The 17,259-nt window shown below is 46.4% G+C and overlaps 1 protein-coding gene across 2 annotated transcripts in view; it reads right to left on the minus strand.

Annotated features, from left to right (window-relative positions):
• Nucleotides 1-17,259, minus strand: part of PLEKHB1 (pleckstrin homology domain containing B1) — a 41,769-nt gene that overhangs the window by 9,930 nt on the left and 14,580 nt on the right. For both annotated transcript variants that reach the window (XM_083436916.1, XM_083436917.1), the window contains exon 4: nucleotides 7,956-8,058. In XM_083436916.1, coding sequence (XP_083293042.1) covers nucleotides 7,956-8,058 — 103 coding nt within the window. The remainder of the gene's footprint in view (nucleotides 1-7,955; nucleotides 8,059-17,259) is intronic.

Here is a 17,259-nt window from a genome sequence, read left to right on the forward strand (position 1 = left end):
TTGCACAGCTCTCCCACGGCTTGTGGAAAGCTGCCTGCAGGCTTCGGGCTTCGCGCAGCTCTCAGCAAGCCGTGGGAGAGCTGCGCGACTTTGGGCAGATATCCGCAAGCCTGGGGAGACCAGCGCGACTTCCCGCTGGGCTCCCTAGGCTTGTGGATAGCAGCCTGTTCTGGGGGCTGGGGAAGCTCGGGCTTCCCCCGCCCCAGCCCCGCGCCTGGGGGGGAAATATATTTTTTTTCTTTATTCCCCCCCCAAAAAACTAGGTGCGCTCTATGGGCCAGTGTGCCCTATGGGGCGAAAAATATGGTACTTCATTTTTTAATAAATTTTATTTTCACATTTTGCAGAATACATCAGACATTCTTTTTACACATTTAATTTTGCTATCAACTTCCCTCCTTCGCGAGTTACATAAGCTGTCTCTTCTTTTTCCTGCACCTCCAACATCAAAACCTAATTATAATTCATCTCTTGAAGTCACCATTTCAACATGGCCCTTTGCACGTGTTTACAGCGGTCCCGCTAATGTTTTAAGTTGTTTGCAATAGTTCTTTAAACATTCAATAACCAAACCCCCACTCTTGCTTTTGTTTTAATTTTTTTAAAAATTATCTTCTTGATTTCTTAATCTTCCCGTAAGTTTCGCCATTTCTGCGAAACCTTTGCTGCTGGTCCTCTGTATTTGGGGCAGATTCTTCTTTCCACTTTTTGGGAAAACACCATTCGAGCTGCTGTGGTGGAGCTATTAATTTGTGTGTGTCTTTGTGTGTGTGCACATACAGTACAGACACACAAACGCGTTATCTTCGTCCCTATTGAAGGAGGCCATCTGAGAGAGAGAGAGAGAGCTTGGCTACAGCTACCTGGGCTCAGGTAACTTCAACGCCAGTTGTTGCACTCCAGAAACCATCAACCTCAGCTAGCAAGACTGAGGTGAGGGATGATGGGAGTTGTAGTTCAGCAACACTCAGTGGTCCACAAGACCCCTCCCTTTGATAATGCTGTGTAGCCCAGGGATGGGATAAAAATGGAATGCCCTGAAGATGTTGTGGCATCACAACTCCCATCATCCCTCACCACTGGACCTGCTGGCTGGGCCACATGGGATTCGGAGTCTACCAACAAAATCTGGAGGGTGGTTACTGCTGGCAACAGCCCAGCCTGTGTTGTACTCTGGGGAAGAAAAATGCAAATTTTGCAGCCCAAATATGCTGTGTGACTATATTCATGCTTGTGGCATGCAGTTATACAGTACTATGGTACCTCAGGTTAAGAACTTAATTCATTCCAGAGGTCCATTGTTAACCTGAAACTGTTCTTAACCTGAGGTACCACTTTAGCTAATAGGGCCTCCCACTGCTGCCGCCGCACCGCCAGAGCACAATTTCTGTTCTCATCCTGAAGCAAAGTTCTTAACCTGAAGCACTATTTCTGGGTTAGTGGAGTCTGTAACCTGAAGCGTATGTAACCTGAAGCGTATGTAACCTGAGGTACCACTGTACCCTCTTCCTACGACTCTCAGACCTGCTCATCTGCCTCCTCTTACTTCTGCATTTCCTCCTGACTTCTAAGCCTATTGTGGCTTCTGTAAAGGACTAGAAACTTGATTTCATGAGAAAACAAACGCTAACGGATATTTCCAGGATGCTGGAACCCGATCTCAGCCTCCTCATTCTGATCTTGCCTGGTGCAATTATTATGAACGCACACTCAGCCGCAAGCTATAGCTTCTCGTATTTGTATGCCTGTGAAACATGGACCACTTATAAACGCCATCTCAAAAGATTCCATCAACGGTGTCTCCGAAATTTTACACATCACTTGGGAAGACAGGCGAACTAATGCCAGTGTACTGGAAGAAGCAAAGATCACCAGTGTCAAAGCGATGATTCTTCAACTTCGTTGGACTGGTCATGTCGTGCGGATGCCTGATGATCGTCTTCCAAAGTAACTGCTCTATTCTGAACTTAGAAATGGAAAGCGTAATGGCGGTGGTCAACAAAAGAGGTTTAAAGACTGTCTCAAGGCAAATCTTTAAAAATGTACTATAAACACAACTGGGAAACACTGGCCTGTGAGCGCTCCAGTTGGAGAACAGCCTTCACCAAAGGTGTCGTGGGCTTTGAAGACGCTCAAACTCAGGTTGCAAGGGAGAAATGCGCTAAGAGGAAGGCACGCTTGGCAAATCCACACCGTGATCAACTCCCACCAGAAACCAACGTCCCCACTGTGGAACGACATGTGGATCCATAATTGGCCTCCACAGTCACTTACAGACCCATTGTTAAAACTGTGCTTATGGAAGACAATCTTTCTTGCTACAAGGGATCGCTAAAGAAGCTTCTCATAAGAAGTTTGTGCCCATAACTTCTGCAGACCCGCATATCACAATGAGCGCATTTTTTCGCAAAGGCAAATTGCGACCTTCACCCACCCGGGTGACTCTGTCCCATGCTCTGCCTGGAATGTGCAGGTCCAGCAGCCGCACCCACGACTTTCGGGGTCCTCAGGACTTCTCCATTTCCCCCTCTGCTGGGAGGAAGGCGCACGTACAGAAATGCCAGGCAGAAATTCAGAGTCCCTCCCGGGTAGCTGCATGGGCTCTGCAGATCTGGGAGACACAAAAGGAGCCCTGTGTTCCTTCCGCTTGCCCAGCTTGGAGCAGAAAAGCGGCCCAGCAGCAAGAACTAGAGTAGCCTCCATAGCTGTTTTTGCAAACCTGACGCCCTTCGGATGTTCTGCATTACAGACCGCCCTCTTTCGCTGTCTGAGGCGAAACAGGAAGGTGCTGCCTTCTCGGTGGTGGCACCCGCCCTGTGGAACGTCCTCTGATGTCAAGGAAATAAACAATCGTTTGACTTTTAGCAGACATCTGAAGGCAGCCCTGTTCAGGGAAGCTTTTAATGTTTGATGTTTTATCGTGTTTTTAATGTTCTGTTGGGAGTCGCCCAGAGTGACTGGGGAAACCCAGCCAGATGGGCAGGGTGTTGTTGTTTAGTCATTTAGTCGTGCCCGTCTCTTCGTGACCCCCTGGACCAGAGCATGCCAGGCACTCCTGTCTTCCACTGCCTCCCGCAGTTTGGTCAGACTCATGCTGGTAGCTTCGAGAACACTGTCCAACCATCTCGTCCTCTGTCGTCCCCTTCTCCTTGTGCCCTCCATCTTTCCCAACATCAGGGTCTTTTCCAGGGAATCTTCTCTTCTCATGAGGTGGCCAAAGTCTTGGAGCCTCAGCTTCAGGCTCTGTCCTTCCAGTGAGCACTCAGGGCTGATTTCCTTCAGAATGGAGAGGTTTGATCTTCTTGCAGTCCATGGGACTCTCAAGAGTCTCCTCCAGCACCATAATTCAAAAGCATCAATTCTTCAGCGCTTAGTCTTCTTTATGGTCCAGAGTTCACTTCCATACATCACTACTGGGAAAACCTATACAGGCCTTTGTTGGCAAGGTGATGTCTCTGCTTTTTAAGATGCTGTCTAGGTTTGTCATCGCTTTTCTCCCAAGAAGCAGGCGTCTTTTAATTTCGTGACTGCTGTCACCATCTGCAGTGATCATGGAGCCCAGTGAATTAATTGCACATTTTTTTCAAAACCCCATTTGAAAATGTTAAAAAGGTAAAAGGTAAAGGTACCCCTGCCCGTACGGGCCAGTCTTACCAGACTCTAGGGTTGTGCGCTCATCTCACTCTATAGGCCGGGAGCCAGCGCTGTCCGCAGACACTTCCGGGTCACGTGGCCAGCGTGACAAAGCCGCATCTGGCGAGCCAGCCCAGCACACAAAGCGCCATTTACCTTCCCGCTGGTAAGCGGTCCCTATTTATCTACTTGCACCCGGAGGTGCTTTCGAACTGCTAGGTTGGCAGGCACTGGGACCGAACGACGGGAGCGCACCCCGCCGCGGGGATTCGAACCGCCGACCATGCAATCGGCAAGTCCTAGGCGCTGAGGCTTTTACCCACAGCGCCACCCACGTCCCTATTCAGCTTAACTGATCCAGTTGTACCAGCTTTCCTCCCCGGGGCAGAAGCAACATTCCTCCCTCTGCCCTCTTTCTGTCTCTCCTCCCTCTGTCCTGTCCTCTGTCCCCTCTGTCCTGTACGCACAGATACTTTGCGCCTGCCCCTTAGGGGAAATAGGAAGCCTCGAACATATATTTTTTAGATGTCCTTTTTATGTTCAGATTCGTAGAGACACCATTGATCCTTCGCTGAAGAGGCTTGCCGATCTTTCAGACAAGTCTAAACTTAATTCTCTCCTCTTAGGCAAAGATCATAAGACGACCTGTCTGGTAGCCAGATTCTGTGCCCAGATTTGTAGGCACAGATCATCCTCTAGAATAAAATAGCTTACTAGGGAAATGCTGAAGTCGCCCTTTGGGGAGCCTCAGGGTCAGTTTTTTATGGTAGCCCAAATCTCAGTTGTACGGGTGTATATATATCTCAATTTTAACTCATGAGCTATTGCTGCAATCTGCTCCGATTATATATTTTATCTTTATGAACGCTGTTTTTATTGTGTTATGTTATGTGAACTGGTCTTTGACTGTAATAAATAAATTATTATTAATTATCATTAACTAATAATTCTGCTCACAGTCTTTCTTGCAATATTTCAAGTAATCATCCTTACAAACCTTCTTGCAATCCTACTAGCGTAATCTGTTCACTACAATTACTTTTCAAATAGTTTGTATATTTACTCCAATCTTCTAAGAATCTCTGGTCCCGCAGGTTTTCGTATCCTTCCTGTTAATTTATTCAGTTCTGCATAGTCCATCCATTTCATCGGCCATTCTTCTTTTGTCGGTAATTCTTCTTGCTTCCCTTTTTGTGCCAATAATATTCTTACTGCCTTCGCTGGCCAGGGATTTTTCTAATTGGATTTTGCAGGGGGGGGAGCATCCCTTCAGCAAATGACCCCTCCCCAGCTAAGCAGGGGTTGTTCTGGCCCTTCTCTGACCTCTGCGGCCCTTGACGTCTTCAAGTCATCTTTAATTATCTGCCCAAGCTGCTCTGCTAAGCAGCTGGGAAATAACGGGTGGCCTTCGGTCACGGCCCAGATGGACATTGCGTTACTAATGTCTCTCCAGCACAGAGATGACTTGAACTTATTGAATTCACAACCCAACTCTTCCTTCCTAGGAGCTCAAAGGTGGTGGACGTGGTTCAATCCCTCCTCATCACAACAACGCTGTGAGCAGGTTAGGGCTGAGAAGGTAAGGGCTGGCCCAAGGTCGCCCAGGGAGCTCCATGGGTTTCACAGAATTGCAGAGTTGGAAGGGACCCCGGGGTCATCTAGTCCAACCCGCTGCAATGCAGGAATCTCAACTAGATCATACATGTTAGGTGTCCATCCAACCTCTGCCTAAAAGCCTCTTAGGAGAGCCCCCAACCTCCTGAGGGGGTCCGTTCTGCTGTTAAACAGCTCTTTCCATCAGAGAGCTCTTCCTATTTTTTCTGTATGCCACAACAGCTGCGAGAATATTACCAGCGAAGCATTGGAAGAAACAAGATTTACCAGCTACCGAAGAATGGGAGATGAAGATGATGGACTGTATGGAACTTGCCGAACTGTCTGGGAGACTCTGAGACCAGAGAGAAGAGACAATGGAAGAAGATTGGAAGAAGTTTAAAGAATATTTAAATCTTAGAATAGATTTGGAAGTGGATATAGGCTGTAGGGTTAGAAGTAGAAGATAGTGTATTTTAAAATAGTATTACCTGTAAGGGATAAATTGTGAAGATTTTTATGGTAAAAGTAAGTGTGATAAAAAATGGTTAAAAATTATGATATATGTAAACTGCTAAAGATGAGGTAAAATGAAAATCAGATGGGGGGGCTTGGAGAAGCTCACCTAACAATATTTAGAAAAAATAAGGATAAGACAAGAATTTGTTTGTTTCTCTGTTTGTGTTGTTTAGTTGTGTTATAAAATAAATAAAAAAAATGGGGGGGGGAGCTCTTCCTCATGTTTAGTCTGAATTGCCTTTCTTGTGACTCGAAGCCACGGGTCAGGACTTGAACCCAGGACCCTCGGCATGCTTTAAGTCTGAACAGCTTGCACACCTGGCTTCCGTACACTGCATGAATCTGAGGGGGAATATTTCCAACCGGTCTGTTGCCAGGGGAGCCTGGGAGAAACGCAGTTGCCCTCAAGTTTGTAAACACAGCAGCTGATGCGAGGAGGTGGAAATCCTTCAAGAGCTACCAGATCCCTGGAGGAAGCCGGTTTGTTTCCAAACAGTGCTCCCCGAGGCCTGGAGGCAGCAGCCCCGGGATCAAGAGTAAACATCATTAACAAGGGCTGGTGGCAAACATTTAGTTGGCTGGATCTCAGAGACAGGAAGGAAGGAAGTGATGCTCCAAAAACTCAGGGGCAGAGAACTGGGGCATCTCTCCCCTCCCCAATGCCCTGGGTTCCAGCTCCCAGCAGCCCCTGCAAAAAGCCCAGCCAATGGTCAGGCATCATGGGATTTGTAGTCCCAGCCCCAACGCTACAGCCTTGCTTCATCCCAAGGAAGCTCTTTCCAGCAGTTTTCTCAGGCTTCACCGGCCGGCGATTGTTTGACAGTAGAGCCCGCCTGTTCCCATTTTACAGATCGTGGAACCAGAGTCACGGGACATTGTGGAGGAAAGAGGGCTGCAGACCCATTTCCCCCTTCTTAGCTCCCATATTTAACAGTATTAATACGTACAGTGGTACCTCGGGTTACAGCCTCTTCAGGTTACAGACACTTCAGGTTACAGACTCTGCTAACCCAGAAACAGTACCTCGGGTTAAGAACTTTGCTTCAGGATGAGAACAGAAATTGCGAGGCAGCAGCGGGAGGCCCCATTAGCTATAAAGTGGTACCTCAGGTTAAAAACAGTTTCAGAACAGACCTCCAGAATTAATTAAGTTCTTAATCTGTATTGGTCGTTGGCTCGTTTCCAGGTCCAATTCTAGGGGCTCGCATTGGTGTTTGAAGTCCTAATTGACCCAGGCTGCAAATATCTGAAAGGCCTCTTCCTCCTGCCATGGATTTTTTCGCTGAGATTCCTGCATTGCAGGGGGTTGGACTAGATGACCCTAAGGTCCCTTCCTATTCTACAATTCTTTGATTCCTTCCCTACAGATCCTCTCAGGTGATGGGATCGGCTTCTTGGTAGTTCCTGTGCCCTCAGAGCCTTGGGGGAGGATGTTAGAATTCCTGCTCCATGATTGCAGTCATGGGATTGTTGTCTTTCACATGACAGTATATGTTTCGACTCCACAGAGTGGGAAGTGACGGAGACAGGATGTTTGTGTTACTGTGTTCCGTGAAGTGGGACTATTGTCCTTTGTTCTTTTTCTCTTTGCTGTCTGATGCTAGAGAGAGAGGGAGCCATGTTGCAGTGCTCTGTGTGTTTTTATATGTAAATAAAGTAGATTAGCCAAAATGCTGAGTTGCTGAGGTCTGTTACGCAAGCTGCGAACACTCTGCGGATCCCTAAGTGTGCTGATGTCTGTTGGCATCGGTCGCTGTGATGTTCGGACAGAAGAAAGCTTTTGAAGCTCCCGAACGATCGACCAGGAGGGAGAGAACATGCCAGCTGGGCATGTGTCTCTGCCAGGGTCCTACTCGAGTGTAGGCTGAACTCCTGACAGTAGCCCAGGGGGACACGGCCTTCTCTGTGGCAGCCCCTAAGCCGTGCAACTCCTCACAGAGATACATCTGGCACCTTCATTGTATTTTTTCAGAGGATGGTGAAGGGGCTTGAAGTGTGTGCTTTAAGGACACACTTTATTTTCACGGCCGCAAGTTGTTTTAATTTTTTTTTAATGCTGGAACCCACCTGGGGGGGAACAATTCATAACAATAACAACTATATGAAATGCAGAATATTTAATACTAACTCATATTAAACTGAGCAGCTATGGGCAAATCTTGGCCTCAATTGTCCACCTGTAAAATGGGAATGTTATTGCAGCAACTTACACAGCGTCGTCCTCGCTTTCGGCACACAGCATCGTTTTGGAGCCGTCTCTCTGCACAATGCACATCAGACACTCGCGGGTTCTGCCTTCAGGAGGAGGGATGTCTGGAAAGCCAAAGGAGAGGCAGACAAAAAAAAAGGGGGGGGGAGAGAAAGCAGTTGGCAAAAAAAATGTTTAAAATGCATAACTTTTTCTTTAAAAAACCGAACCTTTTTTTAAAAAGGAATTCTAGGTACCGAAACCCCAAGAGAGCAGAAAAAAAACTATGTATATATGCGACCACAGCTGCATGGATGTTATTGGCCCAGAGATGGAAAGAAGATAAATGTTCCTACCCAGAGAAGAATGGCAGACAAATTTGATGGATTTATGCCGAAATGGCTCAAATGACAGGAAGAATCAGAAATCAAGAAGACCAAACTTTCAATAAGGAATGGGAAAAAATTATAATTTATCTTAAAAACCATTGTAAACTGTTAGCAGGACCGGAATAACACTTGGAGTTTAATGGTGAATTTTGGACATAATGGAGATGAAAAAGATTTGGATTATTATAAAAGACGCAGGAGGAAATGATTCAAAAAAGGACCCACAAAGGGGAGGAGGGAAGTCCAGGAGATTCCCTGGAATCTAGTTTCTATGTTATATATTTGATATGTGATTGTAAAACTTCGAGTGTGTTTTTTAAAATAAATGCTTTATTGGTTGAAAATTGCATAACAAAAATAAAAGTATACAATCTTTCATTCCTTAACTGATACTTGCTTTTTGTGATTCAATTTCACTTGACCTCCAATCCTCCCGCTGCGTTCCCTGATTAAATTCCTTAAATTTGCACTTGCCTAAAGTTTCTCCCTGTTGTCTGACTTTGACTTGCTTTCAGTTTTATCAAATTTTCCTATTTTACACAAAGTAAAACTTTGATTTGAAAACCAAATAAACGAATTAGGAAAGAAAGTAGGTTCGGACGATGAAGGCGTCAGAAATGAATGTCTGCTCCCCTGCTTTGCATTCAGAAGGTCTGCAGAGTGAGCGTGGATACTTCTCGGGGAAAGTTTTCAAGCGACACAGCAGGAAAAGCAGCTGTGCACCAAGACATAGGAGACTACTGGGTGGAGAGGAGCTCAGTGGAACAGCAGCTGCTTGGCTTGCAGAAGGTTCCAGCTGCAAGCCCCAACTGGTGAACTGGAGGAAGTTGGTAAAGGTAAAGGACCCCTGGACAGTGAAGTCCAGTCAAAGGCGACTCTGGGCTTGCGGCGCTCATCTTGCTTCCAGGCCAAGGGAGCCGGTGTTTGTCCACAGACAGCTTTCCGGGTCATGTGGCCAGCAGGACTAAACCACTTCCGGTGCAACGGGACACCATGATGGCAACCAGAGTGCACAGAAACACCGTTTACCTTCCCGCCAGAGCGGTACCTATTTATCTACTTGCACTGGTGTGCTTTCGAACTGCTAGGTTGGCAGGAGCTGGGACAGAGCAACGGGAGCTCACCCCGTCTCAGGGATTCAAACCGCCAACCTTCCAATCAGCAAGCCCAAGAGGCTCAGTGGGTTAGACCACAGCGCCACCCTCGTCCCTAAGGGCTTTAAAGGTAAAGGACTCCTGACAGTTAAGTCCAGTCGCAGACGACTCTGGGGTTGCGGCGCTCATCTCGCTTTCAGGCCAAGGGAGCCGGCGTTTGTCTGCAGACAGTTCTTCCGGGTCATGTGGCCAGCAGGACTAAACTGCTTCTGGCGCAATGGGACACCGTAATGGAAGCCAGAGCGCACAGAAACGCCGTTTACCTTTCCGCCAGAGCGGTACCTATTTATCTACTTGCACTGGTGTGCTTTTGAACTGCTAGGTTGGCAGGAGCTGGGACAGAGCAATGGGAGCTCACCCCGTTGCGGGGATTCGAACTGCCGACCTTCCGATCGGCAAGCCCAAGAGGCTCAGTGGTTTAGACCACAGTGCCACCGGCATCCCTTCGGAGGAAGCTGGAGGAACAATCGACTGCCAGCCCTGCTTGGCTCCTGTCCCTGGAATCGGGGGTGGGGTGGGGGGAAGGGAGAGATGCCATCCTGACCTTGGTGCCAGGCAGCATCATTTACGGGACCCCCTCCCACTCCCAGGAACCAGGCCCCTCCTTGCCCAAAGTCCATGGATTCTAGATAAGCTCACCCACCCCTTGGGCAGAGAAGACGGAAACCAAAAACTACACTAAACGTTGTCTTTATTTAATAAAATAATAGATGAGACGTTTTGCTCTAATCGTGTTCATTAAACTGCGTTCAACGTGTTGATTAAAACGCCTGGTCGGAATATCTTTATTAATTTCCCATTACTTTGCCCGGAATCAGGTTCAAAGGACCTTGTAATTAATCAAGGAGTTATTATCCCTCTTGTTCTGTTTTTTTTTATAAAAAGCCTCAGAATTCAGCTTCCCACAAAGCCACACTCAGTGTGCTTGGTAGTCGAAGGTTTACCAAATGGTATTCCCACAGATGGGCTGAAGCGCAGAGATTGGAGGAAGGAGGGCAGAGGGTGAAGGCATTCCCTTGCTATTACAGGGGCCGGATCCGTCCAAGGCCCCATCTATGGACCGTTAAGGGGCAGCTGGGATGCCTGTATGCTACCTTTCGTATCGTTTAGCTTTTCATCCATTGCTTTTTACAAAGCAACTTCCAAAGATGTTTGACACAGGATTGCCATAAATACAAAGGGAACACGATTTTTGAAAACCGTACACAATACTAAAAGGGCTCATCCAATGAGAGAGAGAGAGAGAGATTTTAGTGTGACAGCATCATTTCCCTGACCTGGTAGGCTTTTCTTATGTTCTGAGGCTGCCTGTCAGTGTAGACAATACTAGATGGATCAACAAGACAGGCAAACTAATATCAGTTTACTGGAAGAAGCAAAGATCACCCGTGTCGAAGCGATGATTCTTCAACATCAACTCTGTTGGACTGGTCATGTTGTGTGGATGCCTGATGATCGTCTTCCGAAGCAACTACTCTATTACTAACTTAAAAATGGAAAGCGTAAGGCTGGTGGTCAACAAAAGAGGTTTAAAGACTCTCTCAAGGCAAATCTAAGTATAACACTGACAAATGGGAAACACTGGCCTGCGAGTGTTGGAGAACTTTTTTTCATTTTAAAGGAAAGCAGGAATTTTTACTTCGCATTGTAGGAGAGGACATTAAGAGACAGGATAGCAAATTGTTTTTATACGCAACAACGGTAGCAAGAACATTATTGGCACAGAAATGGAAGCAAGAAGAATTACCAACAAAAGAAGAATGGCGGATGAAATTGAACTGGATAAATTAACAGGAAAGATTTGAAACCTGCGGGATCAGAGATTCTTAGAAGACTGGAGTACATATACGAACTATTTGAAAAGTAATAGTAATGAACAGATTACGCTAGTAGGACTGCAAGAAGTTTTGTAAGGTGGACCATTTGAAATATTGCAGGAAAGACTATGAGGAGAATTATTAGTTAATGATAATTAAGAGTAATAGATAAATTAAGAAATGCAGAAGAAGTGATAAAGAATGGGAAATCATCAGAGGTGTTGACGGAAGTCTAAAATATTGTATAAGATAAGAAGTTATGTTATATGATTGTTGGAAATGATATGTTAAAAAAAAACCAATAAAAATGTGTAAAGAAAAGAAAAATCCCTGGCCAGGAGCTGCAGCCTCGATGACTCCTCTAGAGTAGTCACCAGGTGGAGTCATCAGGGTGAAGTCTAGCGGCACAGAATCATAGAACTAGATTCAGGTAGGTAGCCATGTTGGTTTGACGCAGTCGAAATAAATTTAAACATTGTCCAGTAGCACCATAGAGACCAACTAAGTTTGTTCTGGGTATCTGAAGAAATGTGCTTGCACACGAAAGCTTATACTCAGAACAAACTTACCGTATTTTTCGCTCTATAGGACGCACTTTTTCCCCTTCAAAAATGAAGGGGAAATGTGTGTGCGTCCTATGGAGCGAAGACGCCATAGCCCCGTGACCCTCCTGCTGCCAAAACATGCCGATTTAGAAGGGAAAGTCTGTGGCAAATCAAGGAATCAGCCGCACGCAGCCGAGCGAGCCAAATGCCTCTGCATGTCAGGTTCGCTGCTGCAACCGGCGGAGTAATTGGGACCTTGGGGAGAAGCTGCCGACTTCGTGGCTCCTGCTGAAACCACAACAAAACAAACGGCGGTGCAAGATCTGGCAAGGAGCCCAGAGACACTCAGGAGATGGGGCAGCGTTCAGAAGAGACCAGACGAGAGAGAGAGAGAGAGAGAGAGAGAGAGAGGGAGGACAGGCCTTGCAGGCATCAGTCGCCGTCGTCGTCCTGTCCCCCCAACTCCATCCAAGTTCCACTCTTGGCGTGCAAAACAAGGGATCAGGAAAAAATTAAAAATCATTGATTTGTTATAAAAAGAAAAGTGCATACATAGCAGAAAGAAAGGAAACAGGGAATCAGAATTTAAAACCATGGTCTGGAAGGACAAAAGGACAAAGACGCAGCGCACCTCCAAAAGGGATCGAAAAGTATTAACTCGTAACAGAGATTCCCATTTCAAATAATAAAGATTTGCAAAAATGAAAGTATTCTCCATCCGTCAGTTCCATCGTTCCTGAAACTAAAGGTTCTATGTAGTCCTTAAAGAGCCAGCCATTTGCAAAAGCTGATAGCCCTGAAGGAAACACATGCCTCAATATTTGTATAAGAAATAAAACCATGCAATATATGTATATATATGGGGTCGTTCAAGCTCTGCCCTTTAGAGACATTTAGCGTACACAATCTCTTTTCAAGAAGGGCAATTTGCCAAACCCTTGGATACCAGCGATCTAAATTATTAAGGTTAAAGAACTTCCAAGATTTGGCAATGATGTCTCTGGATTTCTCTGCCTGACTGTGAAACCTTCCGGGGGGTGTAATTGACAAAGCTTTAATTACACCCAGGCGAATTAGCCCCCATATCTATTTCCAGTTATTGGGGCCCTGCCCTTAAACCTGTGATGGGAGTATCCTTGCCACTAGGCAAGACTGCCGTTTTTAAAATCACTGCAACCAGCTCCATATGTGGTGCTTGGGACGGAGGTTACTGCACCAGGGCAGAGGGCATGGCTGTCTGGTACACCTGGCTGGGTCTCAGCTGCCCGAAATTCTCCGCTTGACGTCAGTAGGAAATCCAGCCTCAAGTCAAAACGCAGACAGCAAACTTGTCTGTCCCTGACCTGAGCTGGGCTTGGAAGCAAATCTTCTTTGCGCTTGTAGGTCATGGTGGGGTGAAGGGAGGGGGAAATTCTGCCTCTGAAATTTCTGCCAGGCTTTGGGTTAAACCACAGAGCCTAGGACGTGCCGATCAGAAGGTTGGTGGCTCGAATCCCCGTGACGGGGTGAGCTCCTGTTGCTCGGTCTTTGCTTCTGCCAACCTAGCAGTTCGAAAGCACGTCAAAGTGCAAGTAGATAAATAGGTACCTGTCAGGGAACTGCCATCGGCAGCACAAGAGGTGCCAAGGCTCTCTGAAGTAGAGAGAGACGTAACACCTGAAGAGGGAACCAGTAGGGGGCGAACAGGAATGTCAAGGGAAGGAGAGTCGGAGGAATGGCTCAGAGACGTTTCCAGCGAAAACAGTGGGGATGTCTCAGGTCCTCCTATAGGGACACCCGTTCCTCGCCGGAAACTGTCACGCAGAGAGTCCAGAAGACGTGTTTCCGTTAAGGAGCTTTTATGTTGGAAACGTTTCCGAAAGCAACCACTTTCGGATTCTGCTAGCGACTGACGCAGCCATGCTGGAGGGGCTCCGTCACAGGCAGAGGTTTGAGAAACTGTTCAAACTCTGAGGGATTTGCAGTTTACACACAAGCAGCTCTTCATCCCATCACAGTACCACTCAGGTGGGAAGGTACACGGCGTTTCCGTGTGCTGCTCTGGTTCGCCAGAAGCGGCTTAGTCATGCTGGCCACATGACCCAAAAGCTGTACGCCGGCTCCCTCAGCCAATAAAGCAAGATGAGCGCCGTAACCCCAGAGTCGGCCACGACTGGACTTAATGGTCAGGGGTCCCTTTACCTTTACTTTATTGTCACTTGTACAACTTGTATACAGTGAGATTACACGAGCACCCCCCACCCAGCTCTCTTAGTCTTAATTCCCCTCGTTTACTGATACACACCCACCAAACCCGAAAGTCAGTTGCCTTGTTGTTATCTTTTCATTCAGCAGCCTAAAAGCCCACTGGATAGAAGCCGTTCTTTACCCTGTTGGTGTGAATAATCATGCTTCTGTATCTTCTGCCCGAGGGCAGGAGATCAAGAAAGTGCCGGCCAGGGTGTGAATCATCCCTGAGAATTTTCCTCACTCTCCTGAGGCAACATTCTTCCGCAATGTCATCCAGCAGATTCACGGGACAGCCCATAATATCTTGTGCTGTATTCACCACCCTCTCTAGGCACTTCCTATCAGTTGGTGTCAAACCAGCGTCCCACACCGTGATGCAGTAGGAAAGGACACTATTTATTGTGGACCAGTAGAAGGAGATCATCAAATGTTGATTGACATCGTTCTTCCGCAATACAGTGGTACCTCTGGATGCGAACGGGATCCGTTCCGGAGCCCCGTTCACATCCAGAATTGAACGCAACCCACGTCCGCTTGTCTGCGTACGCGTGGGTTGTGATTCGCCGCTTCTGTGTATGCGCGTGACACCATTTTCCCATCTGCACATGCACGAGCGGCGAAACCCAGAAGTAACGCGCTCCGTTACTTCCTGGTCGCCACAGCGTGCAACCTGAAAGTACTTATCCCGAAGCTACTTCAACCCGAGGTATGACTGTACGCTGAGGAGATGGAGTCTCTGTTGGGCTTTCTTAACCACCTGGGTTGTATTGATTTTCCAAGCAAGGTCTTCGCTGAGATAAACTCCTAGGAATTTAAGGGAAGAGACTCTCTCCACACAGCCCTCCCCGATGTACAGCGGGGCTAGTTGTCCTCTCTTCCTCCGATAGAGAGCAGTGGACTAAGACTTGGAAGAGGAGGGTTCGAATCCCCACCCAAGCAACAAAGGGTCGCTGGGTGACCCTGGGCCAGTCACTGCCTCGTTCAGCCTGACCTACCTCAAAGGGTTGTTGTGAGAATAAAACGGAAGGGAGAAAAACTGTGTCCCCGACTCTGAGATCCTGGGAGGAAAGGTGGGATATAAATGTAAGGAATGAGGTACTGAATCGATTTTATTCCGCTTCCCATGAAATACCTTGAAGCGACTTCATGGGAAAAGCATCAAGAACAATAAAGCAATTAAAAGCCATTCCAATTTCATGCATGAAAAATGATTCTGAAACAAACAGATTTGAGAATGGTGTTGGGATAAAAAGACTCTCAAATTTTGGGAAGAGGAATTGTTTTCCAGACAAACAATTAAATACAGCTAATTTAAATGTAATAGTTGAAACTGCAAAGAGATAGAGGGAAGTCAACAAATTTATAAGGGACTCAAACCAGTATGAAGGTAATTTCCTTTTAGGATTTTGTGTATAGAATATTTAAGTTATGGTTTGTACTCTTTAAAGAATGTTGTTTTTGATAAATATTTTTCTGTTAGGTTTTGATTTTTTTTGTTGAGTTTTTATTTTTCTTTCTTTTCTTTTTTATTAATATTTTTTGTATTATTTTCCTTTTCGTCATCGTCTTATTTACCTTAGATCTGTATACATTTCTACTATGTATTTTGTACTACTTTTTTTTCTTATCTCAGGATATGTGATTTAGAATCAATTTATTCTTTTTATTCTTTCTTTGTAAATTTCGAAAATGAAGTTGTTGTTGTTTTAAAAGTCACATTTTGGGAAGAGGAATTTGACTTTTCCAAGCGTTCAGGCTGGAAGAGCAATAAGTTCCCTTTCAGCCCCAGCTGTAGCCAGGGAGGAAAAACGAGATGAACAGGCCACTTAAAGTTTATTGAACATAATGCATCAATATCCCGGAATCCCCTGCAGGGAGTGAGCAGCAAACTGGCAGGGAGCTTGGGCAACTGCAGAGCGTTGCAATTTTTAATTTTAATTTTTTGCTGCTGGAAGACTCCGCAAGGAGAGGCATGGAGCTGCATGAACCAGCCTTCTGTTTGGGCTGTTTCTTTCCATCCATTGTCTGCGAAAGAATGCTCTGTGTGACTCAGCACTGTGGTACCAAGCAGTGCAAGAGCAAAAACACGCAAACAGAGGGAGGAGAGACAGAAAGAGGGCAGAGGGAGGAATGTTGCTTCTGCCCCAGGGAGGAAAGCTGGTACAACGGGATCAGTTAAGCTGAATTGATTAAACTAACATTTTCAAATGGGATTTTGAATAAATGTGCAATTAATTCATTGGGCTCTGTGATCACTGCAGATGGTGAAAGCAGTCACGAAATTAAAAGACGCCTGCTTCTTGGGAGAAAAGCAATGACAAACCTAGACAGCATCTTAAAAAGCAGAGACATCACCTTGCCAACAAAGGTCCGTATAGTAAAAGCTATGGTTTTCCCAGTAGTGATGTATGGAAGTGAGAGCTGGACCATAAAGAAGGCTGATCGCCGAAGAATGGATGGTTTCAAATTCTGGTGCTGGAGGAGACTCTTGAGAGTCCCATGGACTGCAAGAAGATCAAACCGATCCATTCTGAAGGAAATCAGCCCTGAGTGCTCACTGGAAGGACAGATCCTGAAGCTGAGGCTTCAATACTTTGGCCACCTCATGAGAAGAGAAGACTCCCTGAAAAAGACCCTGATGCTGGGAAAGATGGAGGGCACAAGGAGAAGGGGACGACAGAGGATGAGATGGTTGGACAGTGTTCTCAAAGCTACGAGCATGAGTTTGACCAAACTGTGGGAGGCATTGGAAGACAGGAGTGCCTGGCGTGCTCTGGTCCAGGGGGTCACGAAGGGTCGGACAAGACTAAACGACTAAACAACAACAACAATTCATTGAATCACTGAACTTGGAAAGGACCTAGGACAGGAATCTCAGCTGCAGCATCCATGACAGATGGTCACCCATCTGGATTGGGACAGCCAGGGTCTTCCCACTCTGCCCAAAAAGCAACAAGCAAATCTGCCCTAAACCTGGAACAATAACTTCTAAAGCAGGGCGAGAGGCTAATCTGGAGCTCCCCAGTTGTCGTGGGACCCTCTACCCAGCTCCAGTGCCAGATTTACTTATAAGCTAAACAAGCTGTAGCTTAGGGCCCCGCTCTCTTGGGGGCCCCAAAAAAAATCAAAGGGGGAAAAACTGGGTGTACATTTCCAAAATATAAGACAGAAAACAGATAAAATAAAACCTAC

The sequence above is a fragment of the Podarcis tiliguerta genome (genome assembly GCF_965153285.1).
Source record: "Podarcis tiliguerta genome assembly, chromosome: 4".
In the NCBI taxonomy this organism is placed as follows: domain Eukaryota; kingdom Metazoa; phylum Chordata; class Lepidosauria; order Squamata; family Lacertidae; genus Podarcis; species Podarcis tiliguerta.